Source organism: Schistocerca piceifrons, chromosome 3, assembly GCF_021461385.2.
Source record: "Schistocerca piceifrons isolate TAMUIC-IGC-003096 chromosome 3, iqSchPice1.1, whole genome shotgun sequence".
In the NCBI taxonomy this organism is placed as follows: Eukaryota; Metazoa; Arthropoda; class Insecta; order Orthoptera; family Acrididae; genus Schistocerca; species Schistocerca piceifrons.
The window spans coordinates 943,465,382-943,489,718 of record NC_060140.1 but is presented as its reverse complement, the minus strand read 5'-3'; the positions used below and the strand labels follow the sequence as shown (position 1 = coordinate 943,489,718).

The window sequence follows — 24,337 nt, the reverse complement described above, 5'->3', positions numbered from 1 at the left end:
CTGACCTACAGAATTCATTTTATGTAAGTAGCATACACTGCTGTAGCAGGGAAAGATGGGAACCAGCGGAAATATTTCCTGCCTGAGCACAAAAAAGGTGAATATTTTCCTCTTAAAAAGACTCTGACAGAAAACTGGGAAACCAACTGCCTCAGACACTTCACACTAAAAATTTTGGCATATGAACATATTTGTGCTTTTTGTGCTGAATGACAATAGCAGAGAGAGATGGGGACACCGAAAGAGAGAGGAGACAATGCCAGTTGGAGAGAAAGAGGGATGAGACATTGATGGTGGGAGAGAAAATGTGGCAAGGAAAGAGAAAGAGAGACTGATAAAGACAGTAACAGTGGGTGTTAAAGAGAGGAGATAACACTGGTCAGTAAGAGACAGTGGCAGTAAGAGAGAAAGAGAGATGGGTTGAGATAGATGTAGTTGGAGAAAAAGAGAGATGAGACAGTGGAAATGAAAAATACAGTTAAGTGAGGTCCACAAATAGGCTTGGGGTGGGGGGGGGGGGGTCTACACCCTCTCAGACTGGTGACCTTTAACAAGCAGGTGTAGGGGAAGGTACATACTGTACCAAAATTTTAAGCATGAGGTTGTATGGGGAAAAGTAAGTTGAAGCCCCCTCTCTCTCTCTTCTCCCTCTCTGTCTGTCTCCCCCCCCCCCCCCCCCCCTCCGAACTTTTGAGCTGTCGAGATATGGTGGAGACAGAAGTAGTTGGGAAGAAAGACAAAAAGAGGCAGTGAAAGAGAGAGAGGAGACATTGGCAATGGGATATGTTGTAAATTAGTGGGAGAAAAAGGAGACAATTGGAGAGAGACATGTTTACATAGACAGTGTCAGTGAGAGCAAGATGGGACTACAAAGGTTTAATTTAAATACAAAGAGAGATGGGGTAAAAGGATTCAGAATGTTCCATGTCAAAGAGGCGCAAAATGTTTGCATGCCAAAATTTTTTGTGAGGAAGGCAGAATGAGGATTGTGGCAGCTGGTTCCCAACTTTGCTGTGAGAGTCTTTTAAAGAGGAATATACTTGTCTCTTTTGTTCTAACAAGAGCATTTTTCTGCTGGTACAGAGGTAAGTCCAAATCCTCCGACGGCCAGTCTAAACCTGCTTTCCAACATACTCTATCTGAATAAAATTATCTGGACACCTCCACATAATATGGAATTGATGACTAGATGTCACGAGAGGTGGGCCTCCAGCATAAAGGACGGCTAGCTGTATTGTGTTGTCAGTAGAGAAACAGTAACAGCAGATGAGTCTGTAAGGGGAGGGCTCAGTGAGTTCGATCATGGTCCAGTCAATGAATGACATCTGTAACAAATCCATCAGGGACATTTCAGTCCTTCTAAGCTACCAAAGTCAACTGTAAAGTGGAAATGCGAAGGAACATACACAGCTAAACCAACACCAGGCAGACCTGTACTGAGGGACAAGGACCATTGAGCACTACGAAAGGTGGTTGTAATAAAATCGCATGAAATCAGCAGAAGGAATAATTCACGAGTTCCGAAGTGTAGCAGCTGTCCGACTAGCACAATGACTGTGCATAGGGAGTTAAAAAGAATGGGGTACAATGGTCAGGCAGGTCCTAATAATCCATACATTCCTGTAGACAATATTAAGCGAAACTTGAGGTGGTGTAAAGAGGTGTGGCACTGAGCAGTGGATGACCGGAAGCAAGTGATTTGGAGTGATGAATCATACTATATACTGTGGCATTCTGATGCAAATGTTTGGATATGGCAAATGTATGAAGAACGTTAACTGCCAACCGTAACGCACGAAAGAGGCGGTGTTACAGTGAGGTGGTGCCTTTTATGGAATGAGTGTGGTCTCCTTGTTGTGCTGAAGAAACCACTAGATTCAGATGGATATGAACAGATTTTACACCATTGTGCATTTCCTACAGTTAAGGAACAGTTTACAGTTGATGGACCCTGTCATAAAACATCATCTGTAAGGCAATGGTTATGCACAATAACATTCCTGAAATAGACTGGTCTACACAGTGTCCTGATTTGAACCCAGTGGAACACCTTTGTGATGAGTTTTCAAGCTGATAAAGAGCCTTGATTTGACAATGGGCTGTGTGACAATTAATAATAAAGCAGTGAAAGTGACTGAACAAACCTCCCTCCATTCTGATCTTCATGTATTTGTTGGTTGGTAAGTTCTCTTTCAGTGGATGTCATACAGGTCCAATTGGACATAGCAATGCTTGGATTACTTTTGCTGTGATGTGATGTATATCTGCATTTGTGGCTTGTCTTGAGTGTTTTAGGCTCTAGACCCCCAGCATCCAACATTACTTCCTTCTCTGGTTTTGGCTCTTGAGGACGAATGGCTTGCAATTCCTCCACAGATGTTCAGACACCTCACAGAATGTGTTCACAGCAGAGTTAAGTCGTTATAAAGGCAAAGCATTGACACAAGACAAATAACGTACATTACTAATAGTCATCAGTCTCAAACACCATACTGCCTGGTGTGTCTTCATATATAACCATAGCCATTCTAGTAACCCTTTAGTACTACTGAGTTACTTACACATTAACTCTAAAAAAACATAACTGACAAGATCGACAAATTCTGCCTTGCATATTTCACAGCAGTAGCAGTTTGTTAACTTTAAAATCATGACTACTTTAACAACATATTTTTGCATTCTGTAGCACCTTTCAGCCAGCCGGAGAGGCCGAGCCGTTCTAGGCGCTACAGTCTGGAACCGCGCGACCACTGTGGTCGCAGGTTCGAATCCTACCTCGGGCATGGATGTGTGTGGTGTCCTTAGGTTAGTTATGTTTCAGCAGTTCTAAGTTCTAGGGGACTGATGACCTCAGAAGTTAAATCATGTTGCTACTCGTGGTGCACCCTTTTCATCCTCACCTTCTGTTCTTAATCATCAGTGCCTAGGAAGGCTTTGGCAACAACGTGCGGGCAACGTTCGCCAGCTAGGTGCATTGCCAGCTGTAGTTCTTGAGAAAATTAATGAAAATTCTGCAAGTATTGTGACCAGTGCAGATGGACACACCGCTACCTACTCTGCCATGACAAAATAAAAGTGTAAACGTAGGTTTGATTAAGTGGGCTGTGAATTATGGTTGGTTTCAGTTCTTCTTCAGTCTTCTTAAAAAGGTTTTGCCAAATGGATGATAACTACACAACTGTGTTCACTAAGACTCTCATTCTCTGTTCAGCGTCATGAGTAAACCTTATACAACTATTTTTATCCGACACTGTTTGGTCCATCAACATATAAATAGGATATTTTCTTCATAAATTATAATCATATGATTAATGATTGTATCTACCAGTTGTACACTGCGGAAAAAAAAATATTGCACTACCAAGAAGTTTTGTGACATAAACAAAAAGTAGTAGGCGTGTTTCACACGTCTGTTAAAATTTTATGACAGTCGCATAAGAATGGCACTAGTAGTATGAGGACGCAAATCCAAGTTCACTTTAAATATGTGCTGCAATCGTAGTGATCACTATTTACCTTCGAGACTCTGAGATTGAACGTGGTGAGTTGATGTTTGACAATAATGCCTTCAAGACGATGAAGACGCCATTATCAACAGTCCACTGAGTTTGAACAAGGTCGTGTAATACGGTTACAGGAAGCTGCGGTATTGGAGAAAGACTTGGCAGGAATGTGGCCACTGTACATTACTGCTAGCAGCAGTGGTCACGAGAACGTACACTTGTAAGATGACGGGGCTCCAGATGGCCACGTGGCACTGCCGAGAAGGAAGACCAGTGTTTTCAGTGCATGGCTCTGGCACACCGTACTACATCTGCAGCAGCAGCTGGCACCACAGTGATACAATTAACTGTTACAAATTGGACTCAGATGCTATGCAGCATGCATTGCGTTGATCCCAAACCACTGCCATCTGCAACTTCAGTGGTGTCAAGTGAGAGCTCGTTGAAAAGAAGGGTGGAGGTCTGTTGTGTTTTTTGATGACAGCTGGTTCTGCCTTCGTGCCAGTGGGGCCAGTGTGTTGGACACAAGGAGACCAGTAGAGGCCTGCAACCAACCTGCCTGCATGAAAGACACACTGGACCTATAGCCGATGTCAAAGTCTAGAGGGCGATTTTGTATGACAGCAGGAGCACTCTCGTGGTTATCCCACACACCCTGACTTCTAATTTGTATGTCCATCTGGTGATTTATTGTGCTCCCATTCATGAACAGCATTCCACAGGGTGTTTTCCAACAGGATAATGCTCGCCCACAAACCACTGCTGTAACCCAATATGCTCTACAGAGTGTTGACATGTTGCCTTCCCCTACTTGATCACCAGATCTGTCTCCAGTAAAGCACATGTGAGACATCATCCGTCAACCACAAACAGCAGTAACCATCCCTGCACAGACCAACTGAATGCTGAATGTAACAGGCCTGGAACTCCATCCCACAAACTTACATCTGGCACCTGTACAACACAATTCATGCACATTTGCATTCAAGAGTCTGTTGATTACACCACTGATTAATGTATCAGCATTTCACATTTGGAACGGCTTATCTCCCACTTACATTAACTTGTGATCCTGCAGTGTTAATCAGTTAAATGTGTCCAGGGCCTCGCTGCGATGGAGCACTTCCTTTCACGCCGATCACCTGCCACCCTACCTAAAACCTCTTTCCTCATTACCTTAGCCAGCCTTATCCTGTCCCACAACTTCTTCACTTTCGAAGGCCAGACATACCAACAATTAAAGGGAACAGCCATGGGTACCAGGATGGCCCCCTCGTACGCCAACCTATTCATGGGTCGCTTAGAGGAAGCCTTCTTGGTTACCCAGGCCTGCCAACCCAAAGTTTGGTACAGATTTATTGATGACATTTTCATGATCTGGACTCACAGTGAAGAAGAACTCCAGAATTTCCTCTCCAACCTCAACTCCTTTGGTTCCATCAGATTCACCTGGTCCTACTCTAAATCCCATGCCACTTTCCTTGACGTTGACCTCCACCTGTCCAATGGCCAGCTTCACACGTCCGTCCACATCAAACCCACCAACAAGCAACACTACCTCCATTATGACAACTGCCACCCATTCCACATCAAACGGTCCGTTCCCTACAGCCTAGGTCTTCGTGGCAAACGAATCTGCTCCAGTCCGGAATCCTTGAACCATTACACCAACAACCTGAAAACAGCTTTCGCATCCCGTAACTACCCTCCCGACCTGGTACAGAAGCAAATTACCAGAGCCACTTCCTCATCTCCTCAAACCCGGAACCTCCCAAGGAAGAACCCCAAAAGTGCCCCACTTGTGACAGGATACTTTCCGGGACTGGATCAGATTCTGAATGTGGCTCTCCAGCAGGGATACGACTTCCTCAAATCCTGCCCCAAAATGAGATCCATCCTTCATGAAATCCTCCCCACTCCACCTAGAGTGTCTTTCCGCCGTCCACCTAACCTTCGTAACCTCTTAGTTCATCCCTATGAAATCCCCAAACCACCTTCCCTACCCTCTGGCTCCTACCCTTGTAACCGCCCCCGGTGTAAAACCTGTCCCATGCACCCTCCCACCACCACCTACTCCAGTCCTGTAACCCGGAAGGTGTACACGATCAAAGGCAGAGCCACGTGTGAAAGCACCCACGTGATTTACCAACTGACCTGCCTACACTGTGAAGCCTTCTATGTGGGAATGACCAGCAACAAACTGTCCATTCGCATGAATGGACACAGGCAGACAGTGTTTGTTGGTAATGAGGATCACCATGTGGCTAAACATGCCTTGGTGCACGGCCAGCACATCTTGGCACAGTGTTACACCGTCCGGGTTATCTGGATACTTCCCACTAACACCAACCTGTCAGAACTCCGGAGATGGGAACTTGGCCTTCAGCATATCCTCTTTTCTCGCTATCCGCCAGGCCTCAATCTCCGCTAATTTCTAATTTCAATTTGCCACCGCTCATACCTCACCTGTCTTTCAACAACATCTTTGCCTCTGTACTTCCGCCTCCACTGACATCTCTGCCCAAACTCTTTGCCTTTACAAATGTCTGCTTGTGTCTGTGTATATGCGGATGGATATGTGTGTGTGTGTGTGTGCGAGTGTATACCTGTCCTTTTTTCCCCCTAAGGTAAGTCTTTCCGCTCCCGAGATTGGAATGACTCCTTACCCTCTCCCTTAAAACCCACATCCTTTCGTCTTTCCCTCTCCTTCCCTCTTTCCTGACGAAGCAACCATTGGTTGTGAAAGCTAGAATTTTGTGTGTATGTTTGTGTTTGTTTGTGTGTCTATCGACCTGCCAGCGCTTTTGTTTGGTAAGTCTCATCATCTTTCTTTTTAGATACAAGTTAAATGTGTTATGTAGACAAATATATTTCCAAAATTTCATTGCTCCTCATTAATTGTAATTTTGGTGTTGTGGTTTTTTCTGTCTTTGTGTTGTCTAACGCTTACACAGGTGGTTCAGATGACTCTTGCCGATGACAGGTACGGCCGACGCCCCCAGCAGTTGCTGTACCTGTCAGCCCACGTGGTCAGCAGGCTGCTGGTCATGCTCGCTCCGCACGTGCTGCCGCTCTTCATCCTGGCAGAGTCACTCGTCTCTGGTGCGGCCGGGCCAATGGAGGAGTCTTTATTGGCTGTCGGTGAGTGCCAAAGCATCACACATTTGTTAATGGTGCACTTCCAGGCATTCAGATGAGTTACTGTTACCCAAATATTGCTCTAAAAATGGAAACAACTACTCTGATGATCATCTGGATGCACAACAATGATAAATCTCCGAAAATCTGAGATATCACATCACACATTTAACTTCACAGGAATTTCAGCAATGTCGTTATTGTTATGATCCAAAGACTGGTTTGATGTAGCTCTCCATGCGAGTCCATCCTATGCAGGCGTCCTTATGTCTGCACAACTTCTGCTTCCTACACCCATTTGAACCTGTTTACTGTAATAAGTCCTTTCTCTCTCTCTTCAATTTTGTTCTGCACTTTCTTCCATTACCAAACTAATGATTCCTTGATGTCTCAGGATCTGTCCTATAACCTGGTCCCTTTTTTTAATCAAATTGTGCCATAAAATACTTTCTACCTATTTTGATTCAGTACCACTTCATCAGGTGTTATATCTATCCATGTAATCTTCAATATGCCTTTGTATCCCCACATTTCACAAGCTTTCATTTTCTTCCCCTTCAAACTACTCCTCGTCCACTGTTTGCATCATCGTAGGATACTCTCCAGGCAAAGATCTTCAGAAAAAATCCTCAACATTTAAATTTATATTCGACAACAGATCAGTACCCTGGTACGTATTTATTTCATTTCTATTAGTCCACTCATCCATCCTCCTCTTTCTACCCGCCTCCACTATCCCACTATCCCTTCCCCTGTCCATTCCCTCCTTCCCCTTCTCTCTGTCCACCTCCTTCATCCACCACTCTCCATCCAACTCCTGCCTCTCTCTCTGTCCATCTCTTCCTCCTCTCCCTCTCTCTGTCCATCTCATCCCCTTTCATTCATATGTCCATTTCCTGCCCCCCCCCCCCTGCCATCTCCTCCTCTTTCTTTCTATGTTCAGCACCTCCTCCCCAACTCTGTCCATCTACTCCTTCCCTCAAATCTTCTGAACTATGGGTCTTACAATGATACAAATTTGTATATACTTTCAGAGACACATGTTGATACTGTCTGCTAAATGTGTTGTGAATAGAGTTAGTGGTAAAGAAGTAATAAATATAAATGTATTGAGATGTGGTAATTACTGGTATGGCGGGTGTTATACTTATAACACAGAAAACACCATTTACTTTCACTACGTAATATTTTATTGGCACACGATAAATCAAAACACAAAGAAATAGTTTTCGACAATCATGGTAACAGTCATAACGAATGTCTCACACCAACTGGTCAACAACCAAAGTAAAGTAAAACGAAGTACAAAAAAGGCAAAGATCTTAATATTTTCTGGCAGTTCTGCCACAGAGCCGCCCCCCCTCCCCCCCACCCAGGAAGCACGGAGCGCATATGACGAGGAGTGATGAGGAGTAAGTGATAAAGGGAAGGTAAACATTTAAGGCATGACGTAATCTTGAAGTCTGAGAGGTGGCCGTACGGTGCGGCCAGCATGGGTGATAGCAATAGGGGTAGGAGGATTCGGGGAAGATGAAGGCGAAGGGGTGGTTACTCTTATAAATAAAACATTATTGGAGTCTACATAGGCTGAAATGTCATTTTGTGAAGTACCAGGAGCCACATTGAAGCACTGTAATAGCTTAATGTCTTTCTGGTCAGATGGCACAGAATTGTTTTGAATTTCAAATAAAAAAAGAAAAGTGTCCACAAGTTATATTTTTATAGAGTCCACATCATAGTCACTCAAGTTCACTTGAAACACTAGTTCATTACTGCTGGCACTCGGAGGCGTGAAGTACAGAAGAGGGGGTCCTTGACTTACAGAGAGTGTTTGATTAGCTTGTGGAGAAGGGTTAGGACAGGCCTCTGAAGTTTCTTGCAAAACAGATTCATTATCGTGTGTGTCTGTGTCGTTAAGGATCCATGCTGGTTTCAATCGCTCAATGGACACGACAGATGGTTTGTTCTTAAGGAGGATCGTATAAGTATTTTCAGAGCGTGACAGGAGCCGGTATGGGCCAGTGTAGGGTGGAGCAAGGGGTGGACGCACGGTGTCTTCTCTAAGCATCACATAGTTACAAGAACTGAGGTGTGGGTGAATGAAAACCGGAGGGGTAGCATGCGATCGAGGTTGCGGAAAACGTAACTTGGTGATATGCTGTCGAACCTGTCGTACCAACTCGGGAAGTTGATCCTCAGGAAGTAGAGGAGGATCATCAAGAAAATCCGCCGGAAGTGCGAGGTTTTCTCCGTATACTATCTCAGCAACTGACGCTTTAAGGTCTTCTTTGAAAACCGTCCTCAACCCTAAAAGGGCCCAGGGGAGTGCCTCAGTCCAAGAGGAAGAATGACACATGAGAGCGACCTTCAGGGTACGGTGCCATCATTCTATTAGGCTGTTAGATTGCGGGTGATAGGCTGTAGTTCTGAATTTGTTGATACCACACAGTTGACAGAGGCGATTAAACAGATTAGATTCAAATTGTCTCCCCTGGTCTGTGGTAAGTGAAGTAGGGCAACCAAAATGAGAAAGCCAATGGTGGACAAAAGCATTAGCTACAGTGTCGGCCATAATGTCCGCGATGCGGATAACGTCGGCCCAATGTGTGGTATGATCTGTCGTGGTCAGTAAGTAACGGAAATTGTTATATATCGGTAACGGACCGACGATGTCCAAGTGGACATGACGGAATCTACCTGAGGGCACAGTAAATTTGCCTAATTGGGGCTTAGTATGTTTGTGTATTTTGGCTCTCTGTCAACGTATACATGCTCTCGCCCACCGATTACAATCTCTTTTTACATTAGGCCTAACGTATCTCTCCGTAATGAGGCGTGTACTCGTGCGAATGCTCGGGTGAGCGAGATTGTGGATTGTGTCGAAAACGTCTTTCCTAAGAGCTTTAGGGACTATAGGACGAGGATGACCTGTTTTAATGTCACAATACAAAGAGCAATCATCATTAGGGAAGGGAAGTAGAGTAATTTGTAAGGAAGTATCAGAGTCAGAGAGAAGGTGCTGTATCTCTGGGTCAGATAGCTGGAGCTCGTGTAAGCGGTGAGGATCAATAGCTGTCTTCAGGGAGGACAGGCGTGACAGGTAGTCTGCTGCAACATTGTCATTACCCCTGATATATTGAAAGTCTGAAACATATTGTAATACTAAATCCATATGGCACAACCTTCTGGGTAGTACATCTAATGCTGGTTTGCGGAGAGCCTCGACAAGGGGCTTGTGATCTGTGTAAACTGTCACAAGTCGGGCTCAATATCTGTACAAAAGTACTTTACAGCCCCATAAATGGCGTAAAGTTCATGATCAAATGCGGACCACTTTCTTTGCGTTTCGGTGAGCTTTTTTGAAAAGAAATGCAGGGGTGTAGTACCTGTTGGTAGGGTCTGTTGCAAAACTGCGCCAATGGCCTTATCGCTAACGTCTGTGGTTATTGTCAGGGAGGCATCAGGGTGAGGGTGAGACAGGGTAGTAGCGTTCACTAAGGCGTACTTAAGCGAGTCGAAGGCTCACTGCATGATCTGATCCCATTCTATGTGTCTGTCGCCTGTGGTATTCTTTCCCTTTAAGGCTTCAGTGAGAGGGGCTTGAAGAGATGCCGCATGTGGAATGTGGAGTCTAAAAAAATTTACCATTCCGAGGTATCTACGTAACTCTTTATAGGTTTGAGGGAGAGGAAGGTCAAGTATTTGTTGTGCTCTATCTGAGGTGGGACGAATGCCCTCATTATTGACCAAATGTCCCAGGAAAATAACCTCCGGCTTCTCCAGTTGGGATTTGTCACGATTAATCTCAACTCCGTGTTGTGCCAATCTATCAAAAACCTGTTGGAGGTGTTGTTTGTGTTCCTCTGCACTTGTGGAGAAAATAATAATGTTGTCTAGGTAGGCATAGCAAAAATTAAGGCCACGTAGAATGGTGTCAATGAATCTTTGCCAGGTCTGAGCGGCATTCTTCAATCCATAAGGCATAAACAAATATTCATATAGTCCAAATGGGGTGATTATAGCGGTTTTGGGGATATCTTCTGGGTGCATCGGAATCTGATGGTATGCCTTTTTTCAGTCTAACACAGAGAAAAAGTTGGCACCGAACATGGATTGTGAAAAGTCATGTAGGTGTGGGACAGGGTAGTTATCAAGTACTGTTCTGGCGTTCAAATGCCTATAGTCTCCACAGAGTCGAAAGGAATTGTCCTTTTTGGGAACGACATGTATTGGGGAAGACCACGCACTGTCCAAGGGGCGGACTATACCCAAGCGTAAAAGTTCATTAATACATTCTTTGGCAGTGATCAGTTTTTTTGCATTGAGGCGACGGGGGCGAGAATGGACAGGCGGTCCCTCAGTTGTGTTAAGCTGGTGACAGACGCCCGTAGTAATGGCCATGATTTTGTGAAAAGGTGTGGCTGAAATAAGTGGAGGGACGCAGGAAGGCGCGACGTTATCGTCGGTGCGCGGTAAGTATGAAGACCCGCCTTAACAGCTGTCGCCTCTGTGTTTTGATGAGAGGCGGATGGTGAAGTGCAGGGAGGGTGGTTGCTGGGCGGGTTGCCGTCTTCGCTGTCTGGGTCGTGGCATGCGCTGCTGTGGCTGCGTATAAACAGTGGTGCGGTATGCAGGTCCCATGTAGTTTCGTGCGTGTTATTACTTTTAATCTTGATCTCCTCTCTAAACCCACGCAATTCATCAGTCAGGGCATCACAACGCACTATGACTCCGTTGCGCAACGGTAGCGCTTCTGACTCCAGATCAGAAGGTTGCGTGCTCAGATCATGTCGAGGTCACCAGAATGGTGGGTGTTATACTTATAACACAGAAAACACCATTTTCTTTCACTACGTAATATTTTATTGGCACACGATAAATCAAAACACAAAGAAATAGTTTTCGACAATCATGGTAACAGTCATGACGAATGTCTCACACCAACTGGTCAACAACCAAAGTAAAGTAAAATGAAGTACAAAAAAGGCAAAGATATTAATGAAAGTTCCTGGCAGATTAAAACTGTGTGCCCGACCGAGACTCAAACTCAGGACCTTTGCCTTTCGCGGGCAAGTGCTCTACCAACTGAGCTACCGAAGCACGATTCACTCCCGGTACTCACAGCTTTACTTCTGCCAGTACCTCATCTCCTACCTTCCCAACTTTACAGAAGCTCTCCTGCGAACCTTGCAGAACTAGCACTCCTGAAAGAAAGGATATCCCCCAGGCTGTGGCTAAGCCATGTCTCCGCAATATTCTTTCTTTCAGGAGTGCTAGTTCTGCAAGGTTCGCAGGAGAGCTTCTGTAAAGTTTGGAAGGTAGGAGACGAGGTACTGGCGTTTCATATCAGCGCACACTCCGCTGCAGAGTGAAAATCTCATTCTGGAAAGATATTAATATTTTCTGGCAGTTCTGCCACACTGGTATTAAGGAAAACACGGAAGGGAGGACCTACCACTGTAACTTTATTTTCATGCAACCTCTTTGTTTAACAATATATAATCATAAATTTGTTTTTTTTTTTTTTTTTTTACAATTGACACATTTGTGAAATGAATAAGCTTTTACAAGAGAAATCAAAACAAGAACAACATGATAATAATTACAGGGGCCCAGACCCGCAGCCCCTATGAAGGCTGTGGCTCAGAAAGTCAGTATTAAAATCTCCACACATTATCACTGTTTTCCCAGTTGTCTTGAGTTTGCCTAAAGCAAGGTCCAGTTTTTTGAAAAAAATACTTATTTTGTTAACAGATCTATAGACACACAAAATATTAAGTTTTTTCAGACATTAACTCAACAGCTCAGATTTCAAAGACTGTTTCACACCCTAGTTTGCAAAAAGAGACTCTACTCTTATAATCTACATTTTCTTTTACATATATACAAGTTCCCCCATGTTTCGATTCCATTTTACAAAAGCAGTTTGCAAAATTAAAATGCAATATTAACGATTTAACAATTCAAAATTTTAGGGAAAGGTTGCAACACTTAGACTTGGTTGAGGTGTACAGGGAACATGATGCTAATTTAAAATTTAACCTATTTCATGATACCTTTGCGAATATATTTGAAAACAGTTCCCCTAAGAAAACAGTGAAATATGCTAATTTAAAATTTAACTTATTTCATGATGTTGTTGTTGTTGTCTTCAGTCCTGAGACTGGTTTGATGCAGCTCTCCATGCTACTCTATCCTGTGCAAGCTTCTTCATCTCCCAGTATCTACTGCAACCTACATCCTTCTGAATCTGCTTAGTGTATTCATCTCTTGGTCTCCCTCTACGATTTTTACCCTCCACGCTGCCCTCCAATGCTAAACTTGTGATCCCTTCATGCCTCAGAACATGTCCTACCAACCGGTCCCTTCTTCTTGTCAAGTTGTGCCACAAACTCCTCTTTTCCCCAATTCTATTCAAAACCTCCTCGTTAGTTATGTGATCTACTCATTTAATCTTCAGCACTCTTCTGTAGCACCACATTTCAAAATCTTCTATTCTCTTCTTGTCGAAACTATTTATCGTCCATGTTTCACTTCCATACATGGCTACACTCCATTCAAATACTTTCAGAAACGACTTCCTGACACTTACATCTATACTCTATGTTAACAAATTTCTCTTCCTCAGAAACGCTTTCCTTGCCATTGCCAGTCTACATTTTATATCCTCTCTACTTCGACCATCATCAGTTATTTTGCTCCCCAAATAGCAAAACTCCTTTACTACTTTAAGTGTCTCATTTCCTAATCCAATTCCCTCAGCATCGCCCAACTTAATTCGACTACATTCCATTATGCTCATTTTGCTTTTGTTGATGTTCATCTTATATCCTCCTTTCAAGACACTGTCCATTCCGTTCCGCTGCTCTTCCAGGTCTATTGCTGTCTCTGATAGCATTACAATGTCATCGGCGAACCTCAAAGTTTTTATTTCTTCTCCATGGATTTTAATTCCCACTCCAAATTTTTCTTTTGTTTCCTTTACTGCTTGCTCAATATACAGATTGAATAACATCAAGGACAGGCTACAACCCTGTCTCACTCCCTTCCCAACCACTGCTTCCCTTTCATGTCCCTCGACTCTTATAACTGCCATCTGGTTTCTGTACAAATTGTAAACAGCCTTTCACTCCCTGTATTTTACCCCTGCTTCTTTCAAAATTTGAAAGAGAGTATTCCAGTCAACATTGTCAAAAGCTTTCTCTAAGTCTACAAATGCTAGAAACATAGGTTTGCCTTTACTTAATCTATTTTCTAAGATAAGTCGTAGGGTCAGTATTGCCTCACGTGTTCTAACATTTCTGCGGAATCCATACTGATCTTCACCGAGGTTGGCTTCTACCAGTTTTTCCATTCGTCTGTAAAGAATTCGCGTTACTATTTTGCAGCTGTGACTTATTAAACTGATAGTTCGGTAATTTTCACATCTGTCAACACCTGCTTTCTTTGGGATTGGAATTATTATATTCGTCTTAAAGTCTGAGGGTATTTCGCCTGTCTCATACATCTTGCTCACCAGATGGTAGAGTTTTGTCAGGACTGGCTCTCCCAAGGCCGTCAGTAGTTCTAATGGAATGTTGTCTACTCCCGGTGCCTTGTTTCGACTCAGGTCTTTCAGTGCTCTGTCAAACTCTTCACACAGTATCATATCTCCTATTTCATCTTCATCTACATCCTCTTCCATTTTCATAACATTGTCCTCAAGTACATCACCCTTGTATAGACCCTCTATATACTCCTTCCACCTTTCTGCTTTCCCTTCTTTGCTTAGAACTGGGTTTCCATCTGAGCTCTTGATATTCATACAAGTGGTTCTCTTCTCTCCAAAGGTCTCTTTAATTTTCCTATAGGCAGTATCTATCTTACCCCTAGTGAGATAAGCCTCTACATCCTTACATTTGTCCTCCAGCCATCCCTGCTTAGCCATTTTGCACTTCCTATCGATCTCATTTTTGAGACATTTGTATTCCTTTTTGCCTGCTTCATTTACTGCATTTTTATATTTTATCCTTTCATCAATTAAATTCAATATTTCTTCTGTTACCCTAGGATTTCTACTAGCCCTTGTCTTTTTACCTACTTGATCTTCTGCTGCCTTCACTACTTCGTCCCTCAGAGCTACCCATTCTTCTTCTACTGTATTTCTTTCCCCCATTCCTGTCAATTGTTCCCTTATGTTCTCCCTGAAACTCTTCACAACCTCTGGTTCTTTCAGTTTATCCACGTCCCATCTCCTTAAATTCCCACCTTTTTGCAGTTTCTTCAATTTTAATCTACAGTTCATAACCAATAGATTGTGGTCAGAGTCCACATCTGCCCCTGGAAATGTCTTACAATTTAAAACCTGGTTCCTAAATCTCTGTCATACCATTATATAATCTATCTGATACCTTCTAGTACCTCCTGGATTCTTCCATGTATACAACCTTCTTTTATGATTATTGACCTAAGTGTTAGCTATGATTAAGTTATGCTCTGTGCAAAATTCTACCAGACGGTTTTCTCTTTCATTTCTCTCCCGCAATCCATATTCACCCACTATGTTTCCTTCTCTCCCTTTTCCTACTCTCGAATTCCAGTCACCCATGACTATTAAATTTTCGTCTCCCTTCACTAACGGAATAATTTCTTTCATCTCATCATACATTTCATCAATTTCTTCATCATCTGCAGAGCCAGTTGGCTTGCCCCCCTTCTAACAGCCGTGTACTGCAAGTCTCTAGAGGAACAGAAGGTTCCAAATGATTGGAAAAGAGCACAGGTAGTCCCAGTCTTCAAGAAGGGTTGTTGAGCAGATGCACAATACTATAGACCTACATCTCTGACGTCGATCTGTTGTAGAATTTTAGAACATGTTTTTTGCTCGCGTATCATGTCGTTTTTGGAAACCCAGAATCTACTCTGTAGGAATCAACATGGATTCCGGAAACATCGATCGTGTGAGAACCAACTCGCTTTATTTGTTCATGAGACCCAGAAAATATTAGATACAGGCTCCCAGGTAGATGCTATTTTCCTTGACTTCCGGAATGTGTTCGATACAGTTCCGCACTGTCGCCTGATAAACAAAGTAAGAGCCTACGGAATATCAGACCAGCTGTGTGGCTGGATTGAAGAGTTTTTAGCAAACAGAACACAGCATGTTGTTATCAATGGAGAGATGTCTACTGACGTTAAAGTAACCTCTGGCGTGCCACAGGGGAGTGTTATGGGACCTTTGCTTTTCACAATATATATAAATGACCTAGTAGATAGTGTCGGAAGTTCCATGTGGCTTTTCGCGGATGATGCTGTAGTATACAGAGAAGTTGCAGCATTAGAAAATTGTAGCGAAATGCAGGAAGATCTGCAGCGGATAGGCACTTGGTGCAGGGAGTGGCAACTGACCTTTAACATAGACAAATGTAACGTATTGCGAATACATAGAAAGAAGGATTCTTTATTGTATGATTATATGATAGCGGAACAAACACTGGTAGCAGTTACTTCTGTAAAATATCTGGGAATATGCATGCGGTACGATTTGAAGTGTAATGATCATATAAAATTAATTGTTGGTAAGGCGGGTACCAGGTTGAGATTCATTGGGAGAGTCCTTAGGAAATGTAGTCCATCAACAAAGGAGGTGGCTTACGAAACACTCGTTCAACCTATACTTGAGTATTGCTCATCAGTGTGGGATCCGTACCAGATCAGGTTGACGGAGGAGATAGAGAAGATCCAAAGAAGAGCGGCGTGTTTCGTCACAGGGTTATTTGGTAACCGTGATAGCGTTACGGAGATGTTTAGCAAACTCAAGTGGCAGACTCTGCAAGAGAGGCACTCTGCATCGCGGTGTAGTTTGCTGTCCAGGTTTTGAGAGGGTGCGTTTCTGGATGAGGTATCGAATATATTGCTTCCCCCTACTTATACCTCCTGAGGGGATCACGAATGTAAAATTAGAGAGATTCGAGCGCGCACGGAGGCTTTCAGACAGTTGTTCTTCCCGCGAACCATACGCGACTGGAACAGAAAAGGGAGGTAATGACAGTGGCACGTAAAGTGCCCTCCGCCACACACCGTTGGGTTGCTTGCGGAGTATAAATGTAGATGTAGATAAACTTGAACTACCGTAGTAGGCATGGGCTTCGTGTCTATCTTGGCCACAATAATGCATTCACTATGCTGTTTGTAGTAGCTTACCTGCACTCCTGTTTTTTTTATTCATTATTAAACCTAATCCTGCATTACCCCTATTTGATTTTGTATTTATAACCCTGTATTCACCTGACCAAAAGTCTTGTTCCTCCTGCCACCGAACTTCACTAATTCCCACTATATCTAACTTTAACGTATCCATTTTCCTTTTTAAATTTTCTAACCTACCTGCCTGATTAAGGGATCTGACATTCCACACTCCAATCCGTAGAACGCCAGTTTTCTTTCTCCTGATAATGACGTCCTCTTGAGTAGTCCCCACCCGGAGATCCGAATGAGGGACTATTTTACCTCCGGAATATTTTACCCAAGAGGACGCCATCATCATTTATCCATACAGTAAAGCTGCATGCCCTCGGGAAAAATTACGGCTGTGGTTTCCCCTTGCTTTCAGCCGTTTGCAGTACCAGCACAACAAGGCCGTTTTGGTTAGTGTTACAGGGCCAGATCAGTCAATCATCCAGACTGTTGCCCCTGCAACTACTGAAAAGGCTGCTGCCCCTCTTCAGGAACCACACGTTTGTCTGGCCTCTCAACAGATACCCCTCCGTTGTGGTTGCACCTACGGTATGGCCATCTGTATCATTGAGGCACGCAAGCCTACCCACCAACGGCAAGGTCCATGGTTCATGGGGGTAGGTATTTCATGATAACTTTGTGAATATATTTGAAAACAGTTCCCCTAAGAAAACAGTGAAATATAACCGTAAGAAACCATATAAAAAGCCATGGCTTACCAAAGGGATAAAAATGTCTTGTAAACAGAAAACGGAAATGTATCTTACAGCTAGGAGTAGTAGTGATCCCAAAACAGTGAAACATTATAAAAACTACTGCATTGTATTAACAAAAGTTATTAAAAATCCAGAAGTATGTGCATTATGTCTGAGATTAGCACATCTGATAATAAAATTAAAACAATTTGGAATATTTTGAAAAGGGGAACTGAGCAACCGAGAGCACAGGAAGACTGTATTTCTATCAAACACAATGAAAAATTTGCTAACAAGAAGTCAGAAGCGGAAAACATTTTTAATAATCATTTTAAGTGTTGTAGAGAAACTAGGATCCAGCTATTCATTAGAAAATGCAAGGCAGTATATGGAAGAGGCAGTACCTATGCAATTTGATAAAACTGAAATTCAACCCATCTCTCCTACTGAAATTAGGAAAATAATAAATTCACTCAAAAGTAAAAGCTCACATGGAATTGATGGCATTTCCAACAGAGTACTTAAAGCTTGTTCCCAGCAAATCAGTAGGATTCTCAGCCACATATGTAGTAGCTCACTGAAACAGGGCATTTTTCCAGATAGCGTATTTCAGTATGCTATTTTTAAACCATTGCATAAAAAAGGGGATAGATCTGATGCTAACAACTACCGCCAGTCTCACTTCTGACAGCTTTATCCAAAATTCTTGAAAAAGTAATGTATTCAAGAGTAGCATCACATACTTGTAGAAATGAAGTACTAACAAAATGTCAGTTTGGTTTTCAGAAAGTCTTTTCAACAGAAAATGCTATATATGCTTTCACTGATCAAGTATTAAATGCACTGAATAACCGAACATCACCCATTGGGATATTTTGTGATCCCTCAAAGGCTTTTGATTGAGTTAAACATGAAATTCTTCTCGATAAGCTTAAGTATTGTGGTATGAGCGTGACAGTGCACAAATGTTTTGATTCATACTTAACTGGAAAAATGCAAAAGATTGAAATTAACAGTACAGATAGTCTGCAAAAATCAGCAAAGCCCTCCAATTGGGGAGGTACCAAGAATGGTGTCTCACAGGGTTCAGTCTTGGGTCCCTTATTGTTCTTAACACATATTAACGGCTTGCCACTGTATATTCATGAAGATGCAAAGCTAGTTCTTTTTGCTGATGATACAAGTATAGTAATCACACCCAAGAAGTAAGAATCAGCTGAGGAAATTGCAAATAATGTCTCTCAGAAAATTATTAAGTGGTTCTCTGCAAATGGACTCTCACTAAATTTTGAGAAAACACAGTTTATACAATTCTGTACAGTAAATGGCATAACACCATTGATAAATATAGAATATGAACAGAAGTCTGTTGCTAAGGCAGAATACTCAAAATTTATGGGTGTGTGTACTGATGAGAAATTGAATTTGAAGAAACACATGTGGCGACTATCGACCAAGTCGCGGTTAATATCTTTGTTTTTGGCAAGCTCTTTGCCCCAGTCTGTGGTCGCGCGCGAAAGTGTACGGACGTGTACCGAGAATTCAGAATGTAAACAACTGTATATGTGTGCTTACGAGAAATAAAAATAGTGATTATTACATGTGGTGTAGCTTGCATCATTGGATTCGGCAACCCTACAACGCTTACCCATACTGGTGACCCCGAATTTTGTTCGCGAGTGCTACAACGAAATCTTATACCGTCGAACAGTACACAATGGAGCGCTTGCCGCCTGCTACACCGACCACGTGCCAACTAAGTGTTCCAACGGACGCTTCGGCATGGTTTTACAATTATCCACCGGGCGTCCGCAATAGCTCTACGCAGTTTCCGAACACATCGATTAGCTGTACTCAACAGGACAGTGTTTATACAATTCCACAGCCACGTGTTCTGAGTGCTCAACAGCCGACACAATGTGCTCAAACCCCAGTGACTATGTTTACAGGTTTCCCAAGTGCAAGTGTGAATTTTCCACCCGAATCAGTGACTGTACAAATCGAGCCGGACGCTCAAGACAGGAGAGTTCATATTTCTGCCGGAACTCCGGATTTTGCACCAACCCCCCCTACACCATCAGCGTCCGCTTTACGAGTGTTTCCGACGGCACACGCCGTTCCTGCCGCGTGTGTTCCACAAACATTAGGTGATTTTAACTATTTTAATGCACCTGTAGGGGAGGGGCCCGGAAACTGTATTCCGTCGTTCGCCGCACATCGGTCGACTACGGTCGATTCTACCGCGCCGGTCCATTCTACGCCCGTCGGCGTTACTCCGTCGACCGCTCGATTCGTTGATTTCTCGACCAAGGTCGAGCCAGCCGCGCCTACCGTGCCGCGTGCCACTGACAGTGGCGGAAGCTGGTGCACCGCTACTGCACCCGAGACAATTACGTTGCAGAACTATGGACAGGGAGAGACAGTTTCTGATAAACATTTATGTCAAGACTTTCCCACCCGTTGGCCGAAGCTACCACCCCTTCGCAAGGATCACCCACGCACATGGTTTACCTTGGTCGACCACGTCCTGCAGCTACACGGCGTCGCCGACGACAATTCGAAGTTCCTATGCTTACTGTGTCACCTCCATGACGAACTGGATCTGATCTGCGACATTGTGGCTTCGCCCCCCGCTACGGACAAATATGCGTTCGCCCGACGCACCATCCTCGAGCGACTATCCACATCGACAGAGGAAGCTATCCGCCTCATCAGTCAGAAATCGCTGGGATCCAGGTCCCCGCCGCAACTCTGGCGTCATCTCCGCGCTATGATTGACACGCATCACATGCCGGACATTACACTTTGGACCATCTAGTTGCTGAAACTTCCCCCGCAAGTTCAACTTCACCTTCTACATGTAACTTCGGCCCCACTAGATGCCAAACTGAAGATCGCAGACCAGGTTTACAACATTCTGCCCCCCCCCCCCCCCCCGCATGCCCCCCCCAGGGTGCCCTCAGGCCTCAGGGGTTGGCACACCTGCGCGGCAGTTCCCATCCTGCAGTACAGAGTGCGCACGACTCGCTCCACGCATGCGCGCGGAGCCAAAGCCGCCTGACAACCGCCGCAGTAACTCCTCTCCTACCAGCGCTACAGCAGCGTCGCCATCGGAGGAAACTACAAACAAGTCCCCCTCCACTGCCGCTTCGACCTCAACCAGCACGACGGGCGACGCCACGCGCCGCCCCGCTTGGTGTTATTTCCACTCCCGCTTTGGCGACGCGGCTAAGAACTGTCGTTCTCCATGCGCGTTCCCAAACTAATAACGCGACCCAATTCAGGCGCTACGGGCCGCGTTGAACCGCACAGACGCCTATCACTAAATACTTCTTCTCCTCACGCGCCAGGACGCTTGTACGTGAAAGATGCAGTGTCTTGCCTTTCATTTCTAGTCGACACGGGGGCCGAGGTTAGTGTGATACCTTTGTCCGCAGGTATTAAATTCGAGCTTTAGCCTTGCCCCCCGCTTCGAGCTGCCAATAATTCCCTGATCCGCTCTCATGGAATAACGAATTTAAGCCTTAAACTGCAGGACATTAATACGCCCTTACAGTGGACTTTCGTTATCGCGGATGTGGATGAACCCGTGCTTGGGGTAGATTTTCTCTTAGCCCACGCACTGTCACCCGACCTACAACGAGGTACACTAACCTTTAACTCGGGAGACCGTACCACCGGTTCAGATATCTTACCCCTCTCATCCGAAAGCGCCATTCTGCTGTGTGAGCTAGCGGAAACTGCTGTTGCAGTGCTTTCTCTTAGATCACACAACGACGAACTTCGGGACAGCAATGGGGCCCTCCGCTTACGCATCGCCGCCATGCAAGCCAAGCTCACGGACGCGCGTAAGCAGACCGCCCAGCTGTCGCACACGGCCACGCCCCCAACCCCCGCACCACTTCCTCGCACCTGCAGCCGACGCCGCGTGACATTTCTACTGCCGGACGGAAGCTGTACCCGCGACGCTACCAGGTACCCCACCGAGCTCTTCGACAAGGACTACCAGTGGATCACCGCCACTGCTGCTGAACTGCCGGCCTTGGACACACACACGTGTGCATTACAGGTTAGTCACAGTGCAACGGGTGCTGGTCCAGCATCCCCATCGGTGTTCGCGATCAATAACGGTACTGTCCACAGAATAAATACCACAGAAGGCCCACCGGTACGTGCAAAGGCTAGGCGTTTAAATCCGGAAAAACTTAAACACGCCAAAGCTATTGTTCAGGAACTTTTAGATAATAAGACTATCCGCCCTTCTTCTAGTTGTTGGTCGTCACCCATTCATTTGGTGCCTAAGAAAGATGACACTTTCCGCCTCTGCGGTGACTATCGGGCGCTTAACGCCAGAACAATTTTAGATAATTATCCCGTCCCAAATATTCAAGACTTTGCTTCCCAGCTGCATGGGGCACAAATTTTCAGTGTAGTCGATTGTCATAAGGCGTACCACCAACTGCCAATGGCACCTGAGGACGTTGAAAAGACCGCTATCATCACCCCGTTCGGGTTGTTCGAGTTTTTGTTTATGCCATTCGGCCTTAAAAATGCTGCACAGACGTGGCAACGGTTCATCGACTCGCTGGTTGGAAAACTGGACTTTGCATATGCGTACCTGGACGACTTGTTAATTTTTTCTTCCTCCCTCGAGGAACATGAACAACATTTAAATACAGTGCTCCAACTATTAAAAGCAAACGGTATCGCAGTGAACAATACTAAGTCACAACTCCGCCGCACCAGTGTCACTTTTCTGGGCCACAGAGTTTCGGGCGACGGCATCCGCCCCCTAACTGAACGGGTGGAGGCCATTAGTACGGTGCCTTTGCCCAAAGATTTTCAGGGCCTCCGCCGCTTCCTTGGTACGGTAAATTACTACCGTAAACACATTCCCCGTGCCGCCGACATACAAGCCCCACTGACGGATGCCCTCGCAGGAAAAAACACATCAGGGTCTCGGGCGGTCACGTGGACTCCAGATATGCGTCGCGCATTTGATAATCTAAAGTCAGCCTTACAGACAGCTGTTACGCTTGCTCACCCCATTCCTGATGCTCCCATCTCGCTTACTACAGACGCAAGTGATACAGCAGTGGGGGCAGTACTTCAGCAATCCGTGGGTTCTGTTGTACAGCCGCTCAGATTTTTCTCCCACAAACTGACCGCTTCCCAACGTAAATGGTCGACCTTCGACCGGGAACTGTTTGCTATTTACGCTGCTATCAAATATTTCCAAGACGATATCGAAGGTCGCCATCTCGTGGTATTTACCGACCACGAGCCATTGGTTTACGCTTTCCGTAACCCAGGTAAGGACTCATCCCCGAAACGTTTTAGGCATATGGACCTTATATGTCAGTTTATGAATGACATACGTTACGTCAGAGGCGCAGACAATGTCGTCGCTGATTTTCTGTCTCGGGTGTCGGTTTTATCTTCACAACTGGACCTCAGTGAGCTCCCTAAATTGCAGACAGAGGATACTGAACTCGCAGCATTGCGTTCCGATATCAAAACAGGACTCAAACTAGAGTTACGGACACTTCCTGGGTTTTCATCACCCATCTAGTGCGACATTTCAACAGGACGCATACGCCCGGTGATTCCTGCACCTCTCCGCCGGGACATATTTAATAGTATCCACGACTTGGCACACCCTGGCATTCGCGCCTCCGCACGTCTGGTATCTGAACGTTTTGTTTGGCCCGGGGTGATAAAACAGTGTCGCAGTTGGGCACGAGCATGTGTGGCTTGTCAGCGCGCAAAAGTAGGACGTCATGCACAGCCCCCCATGGGTACGTTCGATGTGGCAAAAAGAAGATTCCAGCACATACACATTGATATCGTCGGGCCCTTACCCCCCTCAGGCCCCTTCCGTTACATACTGTCCGCAATTGACAGGTTTACCCGCTGGGTAGAGGTAATTCCTCTCACTACTATCACAGCCGATGCAGTGGCCCGAGCCCTGCTGTTAATGTGGATCTCGCGCTTCGGCTGCCCAGTCTCTGTCACCACCGACCAGGGCCGCCAGTTCGAGTCTGCCCTCTTCCGACAGCTTTGTGAACTGTGTGGGGTGAAACGATTTAGGACTACAGCATACCACCCCCAGGGCAATGGGCTTGTGGAACGCTGGCACCGAACGCTTAAAGCTTCCCTGATGTGCCACGGAGGTGAGTGGGCCGATGCCTTACCATGGGTAATGTTAGGCGTTCGGGCCGCGTACAAAGAGGACCTTGGCGCATCCCTGGCAGAGGTACTGTATGGAGAACCCCTCACACTCCCAGCAGAGTTAGTCGAGCCTTCACTTCCTCCAGATCAAATCTGCGACTCGACATTCGTCGGGCAGGTCAAGGAGCTAATTGCTAACATCCGCGTGCCGCCTCCTCGACCACACACGCCCCCTCCCGTATTTCTGCATAAGGACTTGGCGTCGTGCACTCACGTCATGGTGCGTGACGACACCATCCGACCGGCACTCAGACCTCCATATACGGGCCCGCACAGAGTCAAATCACGGCGTACCAACACGTTCGAAGCGCTTATTAACAGCACGCCTCAAACGGTATCTGTCTGCCGCCTCAAACCTGCATGGACTCTGGGAGAACTGCCCGATACCCCTCCCAGTCAGACCCCATCCCCTGCTGCACCCACCTCGCATGAGGCATCTACCGACAGTCCATGGATGAGCGACGCCCATTCCCACACGTGTGATGTTCCCCACTCCCAGTCGTGTGACAGTGCTACAGGTGCGTGTGACATTCCTAGGCAGAGTGATGCGTGTGA

General features: G+C 45.2%; 1 protein-coding gene across 1 annotated transcript in view; it reads left to right on the top strand.

The window, feature by feature from the left end:
• LOC124789243 (solute carrier family 22 member 7-like) overlaps positions 1-24,337 on the top strand; it is a 75,029-nt gene that overhangs the window by 24,847 nt on the left and 25,845 nt on the right. The window contains exon 3 of the mRNA XM_047256537.1: positions 6,458-6,644. Coding sequence (XP_047112493.1) covers positions 6,458-6,644 — 187 coding nt within the window. The remainder of the gene's footprint in view (positions 1-6,457; positions 6,645-24,337) is intronic.